Source organism: Sinocyclocheilus anshuiensis, unplaced genomic scaffold (assembly GCF_001515605.1).
Source record: "Sinocyclocheilus anshuiensis isolate Anshui unplaced genomic scaffold, SAMN03320099.WGS_v1.1 scaffold923, whole genome shotgun sequence".
Lineage (NCBI taxonomy): Eukaryota > Metazoa > Chordata > Actinopteri > Cypriniformes > Cyprinidae > Sinocyclocheilus > Sinocyclocheilus anshuiensis.
Genome location: NW_015544138.1, coordinates 844680 through 865634, shown reverse-complemented (window position 1 = coordinate 865634; position 20955 = coordinate 844680). Strand labels below are relative to the sequence as shown.

General features: G+C 35.5%; 1 protein-coding gene across 1 annotated transcript in view; it reads right to left on the bottom strand.

The window, feature by feature from the left end:
* The window catches only part of prtgb (protogenin homolog b (Gallus gallus)), a 37891-nt gene that overhangs the window by 11100 nt on the left and 5836 nt on the right, over nt 1-20955 (bottom strand). The window contains exons 3-14 of the mRNA XM_016494738.1: nt 16654-16792; nt 16411-16544; nt 16013-16309; nt 13190-13349; nt 12865-13112; nt 11066-11230; nt 9598-9858; nt 8786-8971; nt 5262-5357; nt 3411-3597; nt 2698-2825; nt 1724-1894 (exon numbers count right to left, since the gene is read on the bottom strand). Coding sequence (XP_016350224.1) covers nt 1724-1894; nt 2698-2825; nt 3411-3597; nt 5262-5357; nt 8786-8971; nt 9598-9858; nt 11066-11230; nt 12865-13112; nt 13190-13349; nt 16013-16309; nt 16411-16544; nt 16654-16792 — 2172 coding nt within the window. The remainder of the gene's footprint in view (nt 1-1723; nt 1895-2697; nt 2826-3410; nt 3598-5261; nt 5358-8785; nt 8972-9597; nt 9859-11065; nt 11231-12864; nt 13113-13189; nt 13350-16012; nt 16310-16410; nt 16545-16653; nt 16793-20955) is intronic.

Below are 20955 nucleotides of genomic sequence, written 5' to 3'. Positions count from 1 at the left end.
GCCATGCCTGAGCGATCGATTGAAATATTTGTCCTCTGGTTCTCCGAAACGGACGTAAACCGGCACCGCACGTGAAAAATAATTTCCCGACTGAGAAAATGCATGTGAACTTAAGTCGGAAAGCTCTAATAACCAACACACAACACATCTTTGTAGTAACGCAAGTGTCCATTCTGACTTAAAAGCACAACTCGGGAAATTCCGAGGAGCGAGGAGCACGTGAATGCAGTATTTATTACACTTGCTCTGATGGCAGCAGGTAGACACAGTCAGCTAGCTAGCTAAGCTAAACATTCTTAAATTAAAATGCCTAAAGCTAAACTTCCCTTGACATTACTTGCAAATGAGAAGCGTTTCTAAACCTGTTGTCCAGCAAAAGAGAACACTATAACATTTTTACTCCACAACTGCTTCCTTTTGTGATCTGATGTGGCTTCTTGTCACAGAATGAGGCAGAAAATATGTTCTATACTGCAAAAAGCATATGGTAAACAACTATGTTGATTAGCAATGGATTATAGATATACTTAATTACGATGGAAATACCAAAGATGGCTTGAATAACACAGATAAACTATATATTGTCGCAGTCGAGTGTTTATTGTCTTTGTTTTATCATTCAAAACGTTTATATCTTCTGTTTACTTCTGTTTTGTCTTTGTCCATATTAGGGATTTCCTGAGTTTCCTTCTGTGATGCACATGTGGAGATTCTGCGCGAGGGCGCCCTCTGGCGTCCAGTATGAATGAAACAGACATTAAATGAGTTTATAGCGCTCAATAATGGCCAATCCATCCTATTTGGGTAATTTTCTTTTTAAGTATCGGTTCAGGCACCGGTACCGTTTTAAAAGTATCGATTTGGCACCGGTCTCGTAAAAAACCCAAACGATACCCAACCCTATCCCTGATATTCCATGACTTGGAAGAAAAATATAAAATTCCCTGACTTTCAAATGTCTGGAATAGACCTTTTAAAATTCCATGATATTCCAGATTCTTAAATTAAAATGCCTAAAGCTAAACTTCCCTTGACATTACTTGCAAATGAGAAGCGTTTCTAAACCTGTTGTCCAGCAAAAGAGAACACTATAACATTTTTACTCCACAACTGCTTCCTTTTGTGATCTGATGTGGCTTCTTGTCACAGAATGAGGCAGAAAATATGTTCTATACTGCAAAAAGCATATGGTAAACAACTATGTTGATTAGCAATGGATTATAGATATACTTAATTACGATGGAAATACCAAAGATGGCTTGAATAACACAGATAAACTATATATTGTCGCAGTCGAGTGTTTATTGTCTTTGTTTTATCATTCAAAACGTTTATATCTTCTGTTTACTTCTGTTTTGTCTTTGTCCATATTAGGGATTTCCTGAGTTTCCTTCTGTGATGCACATGTGGAGATTCTGCGCGAGGGCGCCCTCTGGCGTCCAGTATGAATGAAACAGACATTAAATGTGTTTATAGCGCTCAATAATGGCCAATCCATCCTATTTGGGTAATTTTCTTTTTAAGTATCGGTTCAGGCACCGGTACCGTTTTAAAAGTATCGATTTGGCACCGGTCTCGTAAAAAACCCAAACGATACCCAACCCTATCCCTGATATTCCATGACTTGGACGAAAAATATAAAATTCCCTGACTTTCAAATGTCTGGAATAGACCTTTTAAAATGTCATGATATTTCAGAAATTCCATGGCAACCCTGGCTCACCTTCTCTCTGAAGAACCTGCCACTCTCCAGCGAGCCACGAGCTCTGCGAGGCGTACAGGACGGTGTAGTGCGTGACGGACAGGTCCGGCTGATCCGGCTGCTTCCAGGACACCAGCGCCGTGTCGTCCTCGATCAGACTCACTCGCACGGACCGCGGCGGAGACGACGGGGCTACCGGGAAAAACATCAAGGGCTCAATCTCACAGCAGGTTACGCTCACAGTCTTCCCTCGCGTCACAAACTTACAACATCAACAAATAAATCTGCCAGTCTGGACTACGGTTATTAGAGTGAAGTAAAACTAAAACCATCAAAAACATATGCTTTACTTGAAATAAAATAAACTTGAACTGAAATAGTTGCCAAGGTAACATTTCCTAATTTCATTTAGTTTAACTTAATACTTTATACTAAAATAACTAAAACTGTGAATTCATATGATGTTACTTTGAACAAAATAAATGTTAACTGAAATAAAATAAAATATAAAAACGTATTTTATTTCAACTTGTTGCCTCCATTTCTTATTTTTCTGCACTAAAATAACTCAAACTAAAATAAAAATCAATAAAAATGATATAAACACTAATAAAAATGACAAAACACGCAGCAAAATGACTAAAACTTTAAGTCTTTACAATATGCAAACAACTAATTTGGTGGAGAAACAATACTAGTCTGGACCAGGAATATTATAGTTAAAACCATTAAAAAAGCATCTACTTTACTTGACATAAAATAAACTGAAATAAAAATGAAATGCTAAAAAAAGTTTCATGTACTTTAACTTGATGTATTAAAATAACTAAAACGGAATAATTAAATTATATTAAAAAAACAAAACGAATAAAAATGTCAAAAACACAAAACAAACCGATTAAAACTTTCAATAAAATGTTAAAATAAAATGATATGAATAAAAATTAAATCCGAATTTGAATAATAACTATAATAGTATCTCAGTGGGCCGGTACCTTCCAGTAGAGTCCTCTGATAGACGCTGGCGCTCCAGGGACTGGACATCTGATCCATATGAAGACGCACTGCAAACTCATAACGCGTGTTCGGCCGGAGACCCGTTACTGTTACCGTTTGCTCAGAGCTGAAGAAAGAGAACACAAATATGGGCCCCACTTTATATTAAGTGGCCTTAACTACCTGAGGGTGCAAAAAAATCTAAGTATTGAGAAAATCATCTTTAAAGTTGTCCAAATGAAGTTCTTAACAACTTGGAACATGATCTTTACTTAATATCCTAATGATTATTGGCATAAAAGAAAAATGGATCATTTTGACCCAAACAATGTATTGTTGGCTATTGCTACAAATATACCCCAGCGACTTAACACTGCTTTTACGTTTAGTCATTTAGCAGATGCTTTTACCCAAAGTGACTTACAAATGAGGACAACAGAAGCAATCAAAATCAACAAAAGAGTGCAAGTGCTATAACAAGTCTCGGTTAGCCCAACGCAGTACACGTAAGCAAGGTTTTTTTATATACATATATTATACACACACACACACACACACACAAAGAAAACAAGTAGATAAAATAGAAAAATAATATAGAAAGTTAGTGTTAAGCCCCGTTTCTTTCTTTCTTTCTTTTCGCATATGATCTGCGAATCCTCGAGCTAATTAATTGCTGTTGACGTCAAGCCTGTAGTGATTAATGAGCACTCACGTTTGGACGTAGCGCATGGTCGCGGCGTCTGATGGACTCAGGGGCCCGTAGCGGACGGAGTAACTGACGTGTTTTCCAGAACTGAACGCAGGGCGGCCCCAGCTCAGACTGACCACCGAGGAGCTGTTGGCTGTAGCGTGGATGTGGTCAGGAGACGGCAGGGCAGCCAAACGCCGGTTCGGTGCGGCTGACAGACACAGAGACACGCTCAATTACACAGCCAAGCTTTAGCTTAGAAGACAAATGCTTCAAACTGCTTGAAATAAGAGGATTTAAACTGGTAACATTAGCTTATCCTTGCGAAAAGAGGTACACTTTCAAAAAGAGTACTTGATATCTACACTCAGAAAAAAAGGTACAAAAGTTGTCACCTTTTCAAAAGGCACACCTTTGTACCTAAAGTCTACATATTAGTACCTAAAAGGTACAAAAGTGTACCTTTAGAAAAGTGACAGCTTTTGTACCTTTTTTTCTGAGAGTGTAAATAACAACAATATACTTAAGTGTGAACTGAATGTAAAGTTTTTTGTACACTTAATTGCATGTTATTCACAATTTAATGAAAACGTAAAAGTTTACATTTATATTAATTGTAAGTAGCTGAACTTGAAAGTGCTTTTTGACCCACTTAAGTACATCTTTATATGCAATTTCATAATTACTTCTATTGTCTTTGAAATTAAGGTACTGCTGAATGTACTGCAAAAATGATCTTATTAATTATAACTTTAACTGTGGTGTATTATTTGACACAATATTTAAAATTGATATATTTTACATGCAACTTCATTACAAATATATTTAAATGCATGACAAGCAAGTCTCAATAGAAGTGACATTAACATGTTTTTTATCTTACTTGTTTTTGTCTTGTGATTCAATAAAATATCTCAACATTCGTACATCAAGATAGATTTACTTGAGACACAAAATTATTTAAGATATAGTCTAATTTTCTGACAAAATGTATCAAAACTTTTTTTCCGAGTAATTTTTGTTTTTGACTTTTTTTCAAATACAAATTAATTTTTTCAAATACAAACATCTTTAACACTCGAGATTCAAAATTACTAAAATTAATAAATTTCGTTTTTTGAAAAATGTATATAAAAAATTAAGTGAGTTTATGCATAAAACAAGAAAAAATGAAGGGAAATCAATATTATTTTTCTGACCCTGTTGGCAGATATTTGTTCTCGTTTTAATCATAAACTCACTCAGTTTTGATACATCTTGTCAGAAAACGAGACTTAATATCTCAAGTCATTTTGTGTCTCAAGTAAAGAATAACAAGCCTAAAATAAGTAAGAAAAATATTTAAAAACACTTTCATGTCATTTCTATTTAAATTTGTACGTCACGTATTTAAATGCATTTGTAATTTGTAATGAAGTTGCAATTTAGTGCATGAAAAATATATTAACTTTAAATATAGTATCAAATAGCACACTACAGATAAAATCATAATTAAGTACTTTACATGTGCTTAAGTATGTTAGTCAACACATCAAAAAGCACAATGAAGCTTATTAAAACCCTAATGATTTAAAATGTACTTTAAAGTAAATCACAAAGAAACAGTCAAGAAAGCATCTCACTAGAAATGCACTTAAGTGGCCTTAATATACCACTGAAATATCTGCAAGTACAGTTTTTAAAAATACACTTTTAAGATACAGTGCACAACAACTCTTTTTCACAAAGGTAAATATCAGTATTTATGCTAGCTGGTTTTTCTGTGTTTTTCATGCTAACAGTGAAGATTGGTTTGAAGCTTTTCTAGTGAAATATTGATGTGCAAATCCCACAGATGATGCAGAGTTCAGGTTTTGAGTGCTTTTGAACACTTACATGGACACCCTGGAGTGTTGACCGTATGATGGGCCTGATAGCCGTCTCCATTAGCACTGAACGCTAGCAGTTTCACATGGTACTTCACTCTGGGGTCTGCAAAACGATATAAATCGTGTTATTACTTAAGAAAATACATGACATAGCTCATATAGTCATACGTTTTCTGAACTGTTTATTTAAAAGGGTCTGAAATGTCTGACAGTAAGATATTAGCACTGAATGCTAACAGTTTAGCATGCTACTTCACTCAAAAGGTCTGTAGATTAATATAAATCATATATGATAAAGTTAAAAAAATACCTCATATGAGCTATATGTTGTATACAATCACACAAAAGGTCTTAAAGAGTTAAAAGCAAATGGCTAAAACGGCGGTATTAGCACTGAATGCTAACAGTTTAGCATGGTACTTCACTCAGAGGTCTGTAGAACAAAATAAATCATATCAACAACATAATATAACAACTAAAGTACCTCATTTCATTTCATAATTTTTTTTTTTATTTATGAAAAATTACACAAAAGGTCTTAAAAAGAGCAAAAACGGCGGTATTAGCACTGCATGCTAACAGCTTAGCATGGTACTTTACTCTGGAATCTATAGGACAACATAAATCATATAAATACAAAATAAAATATAGCACCTCAAATAATCTCTTTTTTTTTTCTAAATTTAGCAAAACTTCAAATACTAAATGGCTGACGTTAAGGAATTAACACCGAATGCTAACAGTTTCACAAGGCGCTCTGGGGTTTGTAGAACGACATAATAATACATAATAAAATAATCGAAGTATAATGTCATAAACTACATTAAAATTTTGTGAAATTGTGCAAAAGGCTTAAAGAGATAAAACGACATGGTTGACATTGCAGTATTAGTTCTAAAAGCTAACATGGTACTTCACTCTGGGGTCTAATTTTTTTCAATATTTTTTATAATAGGCCTAATTCATAATAAAAATGTACTTTTGACATAATAACATATTAAAGTGGCATTCGCTGTGCCCGTTTGAACAGTGGTTTATCATGTGCAGTGCATCACACAGACACTAGGTGGAGCTGTGACTCAGAGAAATCAGCATATATGGGTCATTTAATTTATGCAAATTATGCTTTTGCTGTAGCTGTAACACCAGTCACAGAAACACAGATTTCATTTATTTCAACAAAAAGGTCAACCACTTATGTTGCAGAATCACGTGAAAGCATGCAAATGTTGATCCAACGTGTGCGTTTACACATCTTGATCAAATTCAAATTCTATGATAATTCCATAGTTTTTTTTTTAAATAGAAAGTTGAAGATCTACTGTATATGACAATCCTAATCAAATTACTCATATATTTTCTTTAAAAATGAAGTTTCAAGTAAATTAAGATTTATTTTCCATTTAAATAATTGGAAATGCTCTAATAAATATTCTAACAAAATTAAAAATAGTATCAGTTTCCCAGTAAAATATTAGAAAGATAAAACATTTATATCTACATGGAAATCCTAATCAAATTACTTACAAATGTTCTTGAAAATGTAAGTTTTAAGTGCATTAAGATTTATTTTGTATTTAAAGTATTAAACATTTTCAAAGAAACTTAGAAATGTATTTATTTCCCAGTAAAAAAAAAAAATTGATGGGTAAAACGTTTCTATCTACATGGAAATCCTAATCAAATTAATCACAAATATTCTTAAAAAATTATGTTTTAAGGTAAATTAAGCTTTATTTGTGATTTTAAAACTTAGATATTTTCTAAGAAAATTAGAAAATGTATTTATTTCCCAGTTAAAATGTAGAAATGCTATGTAAATTACTCAAATGTTCTTAAAAAAAAAGTTTTAAGTGAATTAAGATATATTTCCCATTTTAAAAATGTAGATGTTTTCTGAGATAATTAGAAAATGTATTCATTTCTCACTACAAAAAGGTAAAATGTTCTATATGAAAATCTTAATCACAATTCTTTCTTAATAAAACACTTATTCCCCCATTACAAATTATCCATTGTCTAAGAAAACTAGAAAATTAATTCTGAATTTTTTTATATGGAAATTCTAGTCAAATGACTTTTAATAATTGTCTTTAAGTTTTAGGATTTATCTCCCATCAAATATTAGTCTAACCCTGACCAATTCAAACTGGAATATGCTCTTTGGTCACTTCTGCCCAGTTCAGTCCAATCCCAGAATCCTTTGTTTGCGGTAAGTGTCCAGCTGTAGGGTGACGGGGGAGGGTCGCTCTTAAACCCAAACACAATAGACGGGCATGGAGAATGCTGGGAAAGCTGGAGGGAGACATCTGGGCCGTGACCTCTGACCCTGAGGGGAACCTGCGTGACACGTACAAAGCCGAGGTTGCGGCGGACAGGGCGACCGTGCATAAGTGCCAACAGAAGAAGGCCAATTATCGACGAACACGAACATGGGAAAGATGCTAAAAGAAACTCTGGGATACTTCCTTGTCCAGTTTTAGGTTTCCACATTAATTTCTCAACATAATAATGATTTCTCAAATACGTCGAGGCTGATTCCTCATTTTAGATTAATCAAATGTACACGACTAGTTGCTTTAAGCAGGTAATTTAGACTAGAATTTATGAAAGCTTATTTCCATTACAAAATAAACCAAGGTAATTTCAACTTCTTTTTGCCCAATTCTGTCTTTTTTCCTCATAAGTCTGATTTTAAAAAGTCTGAAATGCTAGATATAAACTCGCAGAAGAAAAAGTCTTATTTGCTTTATATTGCTAGACACTCGCATTTCTGAGAAGAATTGTGAGAACTCGTAATTGCAAGAGAAAAAATGCAAATTGTGGGAAATGTATAAATCTGAGAAGAAACCTCCAAACTGCGAGATATAAAGTCAGAATTGCGAGATTTTTAACTCAGAATTGTGAGAAATAAAGTCAGAATGGCGAGATATTAACTTGCAACTGTGAGAAAAGTCAGAGTTGCAAAAAAAACTGAATTGTCAGATTAAGAAGTCACAATTACCTTTTTTTACTTAATTTTTATTCGTTGGCAGAAATAAGCCATAGGAATGAACTGGTAACCTGTTTTTGGTATTGGCAGTTGCAGGCTGTTTAAAGGGGTCCCTGGGTATTAAGACTTGTATGGCTTAATATAACGTAAATGATGTCTCCCACTGAAATATGTAGAAGAAAACCCATGAAAGATTAATGTTATTTAAAAAATTCACTTGCACTTGGTGAGCTACTGCTGTATACCTGTTGCTGTAGCTTTTTTTTTTACCACAACACAACTGGGAAAATAAAATACTGATATGATGACCACAGCTACTGAAAGAGCTTACAGGTGGAGATGGATGGCATCTAGCGTTTCTTGCCTCAGCCGTTTGTAAGCTCTTTCAGTAGCTGTGGTCTACTAAAAGCCTCAAAAGCACCAGGGCTAAAGTGGAGAGAACAAAGAAGCGGGTCTTTAGGAAGTTTTATTCGTCCACAGGCATCTTCCCTTTTCTTATCGCTAGGAAATAATGTGTTGTGTGCATGTGTGTCACTCACTGAGTCCTGTGATGGCGTGCTGGTGGTCATGTGGGGGCAGCTGGAGAAGCGAGTCCTCTGATTGGCCGTCTGGGTGAAAGGACAGCTTGTATCCCTGGAGGACGGCGTCGCTGGGAGCCGGATGCCAGCGGACCATCACTGAGGTGCAGTTCAGAGGTTCAAGCTCAAGGTTTGGCGCGGGAGGCACTGCGGGCACAAACAGACACATTAAATCAACTTCTGTACAGATTACAGAGTAAAAATACACCTGTATGCTTTCTGAGGAAAAACGGTCAGCCCGCAAAAATGACTAGTAATAGCGATGATTAAATACTTTTCAAACATTACTAATAAAACAGCACCGCTACAAGCCCACACCATACATTTATGGCTAGAAAAAGAAGTGCATTTAACATTCATAACATGACTTATTGTCATGAGTGAAATTGTGGGTGTTAAGCTATAAAACTAAATAACTTACATTAAATATTAAACTATATTAATATTAAAGCTAAATCTAATTTTCCCTGCCCAGATGACCTTGACTTCATCAGCAGAGAAAAAAAAGTTAACACAATTATATATTTTCTCTGAATAACTTTCAACTTTCTTTTTTTGTGCTATTTTTATCCCTTTTATGAATATTAGTAAACCGATTTGAATTACCATTTGTATGAAATGCACATTGTATAAATAACATTGCATAATAAATAAACTTGCCTTGTCATGCATTGACCATCGCTGCAAAAACCCTCCATCTTTTTGAGGGTGTAGTATCACAAAACAAATGGATATGAGCCAAATTAAGGTAGATTGTGCTCTCAGCCTCTCACCTGTGGCGCTGGATGTTTTGGGCGTGCGATGGGAGTTCCAGGCGGACGGTTGGCTCCAGCCCACTCGGGTCGACGCAGACATTCGGATCAAATAGATGGTGTCGGGCTGCAGACCCTGCAGAAGGTACTGGGTGCAGTTCTCACTCGGGACGGGCAGCTCGACAGAGATTACCTGCTCGTCTGTGGCCGTACGGTAGCACAGACGGTACGCAGAAACACGTCCACGGCTGAGTAAAAAATCCCACGGCACCCCACTAAGCACTAAAAAAAAAAAAAGGTAGAAAGGGGGGAATGTTTTTTTTCCCCCAATAATTACACAATGCGTAGTCAGAATTAGTATTTTGACTTTATATGTGACTCTGGAGCACAAAACTAGTCTTAAGTCGCTGGGGTATATTTGTAGCAATAGCCAACAATACATTGTATGGGTCAAAATTATCAATTTTTCTTTTATGCCAAAAATCATCAGGATATTAAAGTAAAGATCATGTTACATGAAGATATTTTTTTAATTTCCTACCGTAAATATATAAAAACTTAATTTTTGATTAGTAATATGCATTGCTAAGAACTTCATTTGGACAACTTTAAAGAAGATTTTCTCAATATTTAGATGTTTTTGCACCCTCAGATTCCAGATTTTCAAATAGTTGTATCTCGGCCAAATATTGTCCTATCCTAACAAACCATACATCAATGGAAAGCTCATTTATTCAGCTCTCAGATGATGCATAAATCTCAAATTGGAAAAATTGACACTTAAGACTCCAGGGTCACATATATGATTAGACACTTAACATTTTCTGAAAATCATGCTCAAATGGAGTTAACGAGGTTTTTGACGAACGAATGACAGATCCGTGTTTTGTCCGTAATTAGAATGGCTGCATCTGAGGCAATACATTAATCGCATTACGTTTTCATCAATATACAGGTTATAAAGTTTATTGTAGCTATATGGGTGCTCAGTTTTTCTTGTCCTTTAATACATTTAGCCAAAATCTCATGATATAAAAGATAAACTGCAATGCACAGGATATTTAAAACAAACAAAAGTGCATTGGCTACAACTAGAGGGCAAATGTTTCTTCTCCGCTCTTCAAACACACAAAAACATTAGCCTTTATAGATAGTGTTTCTTGAGTAAAGAAAACACTGTACTCTTACATTGCAAAGAAATAGACATCTGTCTTCAAACTGCGCGTCGTTGCATTGAATGGAGGCAGGGTGGAGTTATGAGGAGCTGACTGACAATTTGATGATCCAATGGCGTTACAAGGTTTAGTCACAAGCTGTTTTGGATGCTTTTCATTGGTTAAATATTTGTAAAATCCACAAACAGACATAACGATGACCAATAGCACTGACTTAAAATAGTAATAACGAAATATAATAGAGATAGGAAGTTTTTGATAATTCTCGCGGCACAGTCGTTGGGAAACACTGGTCTAAAAGTCCACAGACTCACCATCCTCCAGCGTGTGCTGCATGACCTGCTCCGACATGCGACTGGCGCCCATCGGCATGTAGGCAACGATATAAAACGTGTAGTTTCGCGCTGGTTCCAGATCGTCCACAATGTGGTTGGTCGTGTCATTCCCGATCACGGCCTGATACTCTTCGTTGTTTAGTCCTGCGAGTATAGACTCTATAATCAGTGTCGTTTCTAATTCAGTCAATGAGAATTCTCCACAATATTGGAGACAATTGAGATCTCACACTTTGATTGGTATCAAGTTAGATTACAGGTGCAGATTAGATTTGAGTTTTATCTTGAGGGCAAACTGAATGAATAGAAACCAGACACAACCATGTAGTTCTGAACACTCTTTAACCACAATAGCAATGTTTCCTGAGAACAAAATCAGACCAAAAGTTGAAGTGTATCCTCTGTTTGTTTTAACCCATTTTCTCATGTCTCTTTCTAACGACTCCGTTAATACAGAACAGAGACACAATCCTGCTAAAATTCCCTTCATTCCTGCTCTGAGGGCTTCCTAACACAAACCCAATGAATTATATCAAAAACCAAGTGAAGGCAGGTGAGCGTGAGCTTGAAGGGGTGGGATTTAAGGCGGGGCTTGGTTCTATGCATCGGTTGTTGATTGGATGTTAAGATGTGGGTGAGTGTGAGCTTTAAGGGGTGGAGTTTAAGGTGGGGCTTGGTTGTATGCATTAGTTGATGATTGGATGTTAAGATGTGGGCGTGGCACTCAAAAGTGGATGTGGGTGAGTGTGAGCTTGAAGGGGTGGAGTTTAAGGCGGGGCTTGGTTGTATGCATTAGTTGATGATTGGATGTTAAGATGTGGGCGTGGCACTCAAAAGTGGATGTGGGTGAGTGTGAGCTTGAAGGGGTGGAGTTTAAGGCGGGGCTTGGTTGTATGCATTAGTTGATGATTGGATGTTAAGATGTGGGCGTGGCACTCAAAAGTGGATGTGGGTGAGTGTGAGCTTGAAGGGGTGGAGTTTAAGGCGGGGCTTGGTTGTATGCATTAGTTGATGATTGGATGTTAAGATGTGGGCGTGGCACTCAAAAGTGGATGTGGGTACTGCGGTTTGGAACGACCCTTCAATATGGCGGCCATGATTGTTTTCACTCCGAAGTGCCCTTCGGAGGGCGATACATCCCGTTTGGAACGCACCGTGAGTGTGAGCTTGAAGGGGCGGAGCTTAAGGCGGTACTTTGGCTCTATGCATCTGTTGTTGACTGGATGTTGAAATGTGGGCATGGCACCCAAGAGTGGAGGCAGATTAGCATACGCTTGAAGGGGCGGGGTTTAAGGCGTAATTTGGTTCTATACATCGGTTGTTGATTGGATGTTGAGATGTGGGTGTGGCACTCAAAAGTGGAGGTTGGATGAGCTTGAGCTTGAAGAGGTGGCGTTTAAGGCAAGACTTAGTTCTATGCATCTGTAGTTGATTGGATGTTGAGATGTGCGTGTGGCACTTAAAAATGGAGGCAGATCTGAAAGTGAGCAGCTTGCAGTAGACGGAGTTTAAGCTGACTAAATGATTGGAGAAGTCCTGCATACGTCACCAAAGAGAAATCTCTTATTATGAAGATATTATGAGGTCAAAAAAATAGATAAATAAAACATATGCATGTATGAATTGTTCATAATAAGATCTATATAACATGCATTTAGAAAACAGACTTGTGATGACTTTCAGCAGCAAAATTTCCTCTGTCAATCAGTATCTGGTTGAAAGAGGATAACAATTAGACATAATCAGTTGGGAACTTTATGCCAGTTTCAAACACTTACCCTCAGACTTCATGTAGTGTATAGAGTAGGCGATGACTTTATCCGCATTGTACTGCGGTCTCTCCCACGCGAGTAAGATGGCCGAGCTCGAGATGGTTTCAGCATGGATGTTACGCGGTGCACTGGGACGGTCCTCCGAAAGCACCACGATGAGACGGGACGTGGACACAACCGAGCCTTGAGAGTTCTCCGCTTGGCACTGGTAAAAGGCGTCGTCTTCCGGAATAATCTGGGTTATCACCAGTTTACTGGCACACAATGAAGGCACACATGTCAGATTATGACGCTTGGTAGAGGTTTACTGGAGGTTTTTGTCTGTACGTACTTGTTGTACATCTTGGTGCGTCCATTGGAGTGGATCACCTGACCATTCTTAAACCAGGTGATTCGGGGAACAGGTGTCCCTTCGGCCTGACAGCTAAAACGGGCCGTACCAGCTCTGGGTCGGGTCTGACTCTCTGGTTTCTCTACTAGAGTCGGAGGAACTGCAAAAAATGAGTGAAAATGCAGTGAGAACAAAGATTTCAGGACTGTCCAAGAACAATAACTATAACGATACCTATAAATACAAAGAAAAGATGTCGTTGGAATCACTTTCAAAACATTGATGGCCAATCAGAATCCATCTGACTTGCTCAAGCAGCAAACGACAGAACTGCAGCACGCGCTTACAATAAAAAGAAGGTTATTGTGAGTTGGTGTGGAAGATGATGTATAAATCTCAATTTAAAAAAAATTGACACTTATGACTGGTTTTGAGGTACATGGTCACATATGGTTATCATTATAGTTATCACTATAGTTATCGTTATTGGTGCAAATATAGTTATTGTTCTTCATGTGAATGGCAAAATAGTTAGTATCGTTAATGTTATCGTTCTTGGTGTGAACACTAGTATAGTTATTGCTCTTGGTGTGAACACTAATATAGTTATTGCTCTTGGTGTGAACACTAATATAGTTATCGTTCTTGGTGTGAACACTAATATAGTTATCGTTCTTGGTGTGAACACTAATATAGTTATCGTTCTTGGTGTGAACACTAATATAGTTATCGTTCTTGGTGTGAACACTAATATAGTTATCGTTCTTGGTGTGAACACTAATATAGTTATCGTTCTTGGTGTGAACACTAATATAGTTATCGCTCTTGGTGTGAACACTAATATAGTTATCGCTCTTGGTGTGAACACTAATATAGTTATCGCTCTTGGAGTTAGTATCGTTAATGTTATCGTTCTTGGTGTGAACACTAATATAGTTATTGCTCTTGGTGTGAACGCTAGTATAGTTATCGTAAATTTATTGTTGTTGATGTGAATGCTAATATAGTTATCGTTAATGTTATTGATCTTATTTGCTAATATAGATATCAGTAAAGTTATCGTTCTTAATGTGAATGCTGATATAGTTATCGGTAAAGTTAACGTTCTTGGTGTGAACACTAATATAGTTATTGCTCTTGGTGTGAACACTAATATAGTTATTGCTCTTGGTGTGAACACTAATATAGTTATTGCTCTTGGTGTGAACACTAATATAGTTATTGCTCTTGGTGTGAACACTAATATAGTTATTGCTCTTGGTGTGAACACTAATATAGTTATTGCTCTTGGTGTGAACACTAATATAGTTATCGTTAATGTTATTGATCTTATTTGCTAATATAGATATCAGTAAAGTTATCGTTCTTAATGTGAATGCTGATATAGTTATCGGTAAAGTTAACGTTCTTGGTGTGAACACTAAAATGGTTATCAATAATGTTACTGTTCTTATTTGCTAATATAGATATCAGTAAAGTTATCATTCTTGATGTGAACGCTAATACAGTTATCGTTATTGTTCTTAATCGCTAATATAGATATCGTAACGTTATCGTTCTTAATGTGAATGCTAATATAGTTATTGACAGTTAACATTCTTGATGTGAACACTAATATAGTTATTGCTAATGTTACTATTCTTAATGTGAACGATAATATAGTTATCTGTATAGTTATCTATCTTCGTGCGAGCAGCAGACAAAAGGTACTCCTCTCAGAAAACGTACAAATAAAGATAATTTTAGATGTTTAATTACTATTTGGAGCATTGGGATCGCTAGACGAGGGCTTAAAGGGATCATCGGATGTGCATTTTCCAGAGTTTGATATGATTCTTTAGGGTCTTAATGAAAAGTCTGTAACATAGTTTGGTTAAAATTTCTCAATGGTAGTGTAAAACAACACCGTTTTTACCCTGTCAGAAACAGCTCTGTTCACAGCAAGCCGTTTTAGTGCATGTTCCTTTAAATGCTAATGAGCTCTGCTGACCCCGCCCCTCTCTTCCGAGCCGCTCTCTGAGAAACTGTAAACTTTAGCTGTATTTATCGTGAAACTTGCTAACTAGCACATTATTAGGAAAGGCGATTTGCAAAGATTCATAAAAAAACCTTATACTCACTTCTTCTATAGATGGATCACGAATGATTCGCGCGAACATAAACGCATTTAGGCAGATCGGGGGCGCATTCCCTTAAAAAACAAATGTAATCCACTGCGTCTTCAGTAATTAAATCTTTCTGAGTAAATGACGACTGCTATGTTCATTATTACATCCAACAACAGAACACCTCAATCACTTAATCATTCTTGTCTACATCTGCTCCGGCAGTGAAACAATGGCGGACTAATGACAGCTCACTCAGGGCGGGGCTAAGGTAAGACACCAGTGTCAATCAACTATCGTGGGAGGGGCCTGTGCAGAACTACATCATTCTGCCAAGAATCTGTGAACGGCTCGATATGAGAAAGGGGTTTGGATTTATCGAGATTTTAAAAAAAGCACTGGGTGGATTTTTATCATTATAGGGTTGTTGTGTACACACACTGCCAATAACACATTTCAGTTCAAACAGCATGTAAAAGTGAATTTTGCATCCGATGACTGGATGAAAACCTGAAATTTGACCAAAACCGACATTTTTCATTTTTTTTGTCTGTACCGTAGCTCAAAATTAGACCGTTTGCATTCCGACTCGTTTTGCCTAGCACGGGTCACAAATAGTTATTGTTATTGGTGTGAATGTTAACATAGTTATCGTTTTTGGTGTAAAGAGCCCTTCAGAAGTGTTTATGATGCATCTGTTCCAACAGACATCTCTTACCGAGTACGGCGAGGTTTCCGGGCGCTATGCTGTAGTTGCGTGTTCCCGGTGTGGTCGCCCGGCACAGGTACGTGCCGCTGTGATGAGCTTTAACGGCAGAGATGATCAGGTTCCCGTTTCCCAGCACTCTGGCTCCGGACACGTCTATGGGTTTAGAGTCAGCCCGGCTCCAGGACACAAGCGGCCGAGGGTTTCCCTCCGCCAAACACTCCAGAACCACAGACTGACGCAGCCCGGCGCTGATGTTCTGCGGTCCTGCTATGATGTGTGGTTTCATGAGAGGCCTCGGACCCGATGCTGGACAGAGAACAGAGAAGACTCAGTGGCAAGCTACTGCTTCCTTTATTCCAGAATTGGATCTGATAATGATCACCGTTCATCCTCACACAAACACAGACCTGGGATGATGGTCAGCTCGGCCTCTCGGCTCCTGACTCGACTGGCCATGTTTGTTGCTAAGCAGCGATAATTCCCAGCATCCCTCATTGTCACATCGTGGATCTGCAGCACTCCGTTTGGCAAAACAGTGATTCTGAAACAAGCAGAAGTACATTTACAGTTAAACACATTACTTGGTAACTCAAAGTGAGGGCTTTCGGCATGTCATTTATTTTGCATATTTTGGATTTTTATTTGCACACCTGTCTGAATCCAGAGGTAGAGGTCTTTGGTTGAGTTCCCAGCTGATAACCGCTGATCCACTGACAGCACAGGAGAATCTGGCCACAGAGCCCAGCGTGACTTCAGCAGGGACCGGGTGGGTAATGCACAACAGCACATCTGTGAAAGTCAATGGAAGAGAGAGAAATCATGAACAAAGTTTTGCATATCCAAAATCAACATTGCATCCTTTTATATGTCCATAATGTGAAATTTCTGAGTGAAAAAAAGAGATATAAATGATTCACAACAGGGTCATTATAGTTCACTAAAAAAAAAAAATGAATAAAAAAAATCTAAATAAAATACATTTTAACTGAAAATAAAATATAAAAAGCGTATACTTATTCTATTTCAGCTATTTGCAAAAGAAACATTTCTAATTTTCATTTAGTTTAACTTGATGTATTAAAATGAGTAAAACTAAAACTGAAATAAAATTAATAAAAACTATATAGACACATTTAAAGAAAAAACAACATTTAAATGACAAAAACACTCAATAAAGTTACTAAAACTTTAACAGAAATTAAAATGAAAACAGAAAATATAAAAATAAAAACAAATTCAAAATATGAATAAAACCTATAAAAGTATCTCATATTGATACTAAAATAAACCATTAAAAAAATAAACTAAAATGAAACAAAATATTTAAAAAATTCAACTTATACTTGATGTATTAAAATGAGTAAAACTAAAACTGAAATAAAATTAATAAAAACTATATAGACACATTTAAAGAAAAAACAACATTTAAATGACAAAAACACTCAATAAAGTTACTAAAACTTTAACAGAAATTAAAATGAAAACAGAAAATATAAAAATAAAAACAAATTCAAAATATGAATAAAACCTATAAATGTATCTCATATTGATACTAAAATAAACCATTAAAAAAATAAACTAAAATGAAACAAAATATTAAAAAAATTCAACTTATTTTACTTCAGCTAGTCGTCAAGGCAACTTTTTTCATTTTCATTTAGTTTAACTTGATGTATAAATAAAACTAAAAATAAAATAATTTTTTTAAAAACTATATAAAAATAAAACATTTACTAAAACAAAAATTAAAATGAAAACAGAAAAAATGTGTATCTCAATGATACTAAAATAACACTGGTTCACAAGCATGTATAAACCAAATAGAGCCCATTTAGAATTTAATATAGATCTAATTTTGTATTAAATTAATTGTTTATTAAGAGACTAGCAGTTTTTCGGACCAACGTCAACAGCAAATAGTGAAAGTTCTTGGCTTTCCTTCAAAATCAATATAAATCCCTTTAAAACTAATCAGTATACAGACACAAACGAATCCGCCATAATCAATAATGAGGTCTGAAAGATAAGAGTAAACGTAAACCAATAACACAAGACGATCTGACCGTCCTCCCTTTCTTGCTCTATCAGTTTCCTACATATTAAACACACATTTAAATGCATTTTCAGCAGCCAGCGAGATGCTGTCGCCAATAAACTTGAGCATGAAATCAGACATGAAATGATTTCCCATTTAGCTGGTGTGTTTATATGAAGCTTACAGCATAGCGCACTCAGACGGATCTTAACTGTGATTGGTTGTCTGTTAAGGGCCAGAGTGCACAGTAGCCAATAATAAACAGCTGCTCTAATCAATTAATCAATGGACCAATGACAGTGAATAACGACTTTTTATAGATCAGTGAGAATCAATGGCACTCATCTGAAACGAGTGTGTCAATATGCATGCTACTGTGGGCAACGAACAGGCTCATAATGCAGCTTGCAAAGTGTGAAATGAGGTTTGAAACAATACACAGGTGATGTAACAATCACACGTCTGTTTCTTCACCATTTTCACAAGCAGCACTAGGACAACAGCAGGATTTTTCCACATTTTTAAAAACAATAAGATAAAGACTCAGCGGTTCGAGGGACACCAGCCCCTAATTTTACCCATAAGCCACTGGGTTTCCTCCCCCTCGTGTTCCTGCTGAGTCCAGCCAGAATGCTCTAAAGGTAATCAATGAAAGTTCATCTGCTGGTAGAATCCTGCACGTCGCTCGTGTTCCATGAAGACGAAGGGAATTAAAAAGCTCCTTTATTTCCAAGTGAGGATTAATTATCGCTAACTGTCAATCAAATAACACGCTGTTATTTAGAGTGTTCAAACAGTTCAAAATTACCTTTACTTACTCGTGAACAAACATTTATTCTGCACAGAAAATACTAAACAAAACAAAACAAAAACACAGAAAAATCCTAAAAAATAAATGAATAAATCACAATTAATTGTTAATCATATAATGTGCTGGCATGGTTCAAAATGACCTTACTCATGAACAAATTAAACATTTATTCTGCACAGAAAAACACACAAAAAATGAATAATCCTAAAAAAAAAAAATACAAATAAATTCTTCCTTTATAGTGACATAAATAAAAATTACTTTTACTTACTCGTCGTGAACAAATTAAACATTTATTTTGCAAAAAAAGGAAAAATTTTATGAAAAATTAAATACAAATAAATCAAATTAATAACCATTAACTGTTAAAACAAATAACGTGCTGTTCTCCCTTTATAGTGACACAATTTAAAATAACCAAATTAAACATTTACTTTCAACAGAAAAATAGAAAAAGAGGAAAAATCCTAAGAAAATGAAAAAAAAAAAAAAATTACAATTAATTGTTTTCCCTTTATAGTGGCATGGTTCAAAATTACCTTTACTTACTCATGAACAAACATTTATTTTGCACACAAAAATAAACAAAAAAAGGAACAATCTGAAAAATTTTTTATAAACATAAATAAATGACAGGAAAAGTCAATTATTATTATAAAGTCAATTAAGTTTAATTTTAATTAATTCAAAATTAATTACAACTAACCGACAATCTGATGTTTTCTCATGGTAAATAAAATACATAAAAAAGGGGAAAAATCCAAATAAATAAATAAAATCAGTGTAGCCTGTGTAGGTTTCAATTTCTACACTATATACATATATTTTGTTTTGTCATTTTCCAGTACAAATATCTAAACATCCTTAAATCAAAAATACAAGCAAAGTTACTTAAAATATTAAGTCATGTTTTCTGAAAATAAGATTTTTTTCTGACCCCACTGATAGTTGCTCTTATTTTAAGCATAAAAATTGATAAAGACTTTTTACCTTTCAAGTTAAGATATTTGTACTGGAAGACAAATATAGAGAATCATTTGCGCAGTGTGTTACTTTGTTCACTTGAATACACACACCTTCAGTAGTTTTGTTTTTAAAGTAATATTGAGTGTTTTTTTTAAAGATCGTATCTTCAGACGTAAAGCTAAACTGGTTACACAGCTGCTGTTGTTCAGAGAATGAAAGTGCAGATATCTGATAGCAGTATGTGGTGAAAGCCCTGAAATCAACACACAAAAGTAATGAAAAGGGAAACATGCCAAACCCTCAGTATTACAGTTTTTGCCTATTGCTTGAACACTATAGACACATGCTTAGACCAAAGTAACATGTGTGAGTGTGTATGTGTGTGTGTGTGTGAGAGTGTGTCTGGTCAGCTGGGTTGTAAAGTCCAGATCAATGCAGGTCAAACAGCACAAAGGTTTCCTTCCAAAGGTCAGAGGTCAGTCAAGTCCGTCTGTCCGAGACTCTGATTAAATGTGTTTAGGATGCAAACAGCCAGTGATTTTATGCCATTTATACAAGGATTCTAATAATGCTGTTAAAATACCAACAAAATAGTTCATTTCCAGCCCTAGAAAGACTAATCTAACATTTAACTTTGAGATGAACGAGTTTGATACCATTTTTAGTGTGAAATGAAGAATATAGACAATATATGGAACTATATGGGTGAATATTAATCTGTCAATAAATTATATTTCATCCAAATGTTTATTTAAATTTTTTTTTTTTTTGCATTTAACATCATTTGATTATTAAGTATGATTATAAAGTATATAAATGCATTACAATAGCAAGAATTTAGTGTGTAATGTGTTTAATTTGTATTAAAATAGTATCACAAGCCTTGCTTTCTTTAAGCAAAACAGTTTTTCAATTCAAATGTGCATGTTGTGCATGTTTTCATTACATTTACATATATTAGACTACATTACGTTTTATATTAGTATCATTGAGATACTATTATAGTTTTTATTATAATAATATATTGAATTAGTTTTCATTTTAATATTTTCTTTTGTTATTATTATTATTTTAGTGAAGGTTTGAATAATGTTTTTTTTTTTTTTTACATTTTTGTTCGTTTTTTTTAACATGTCTTTA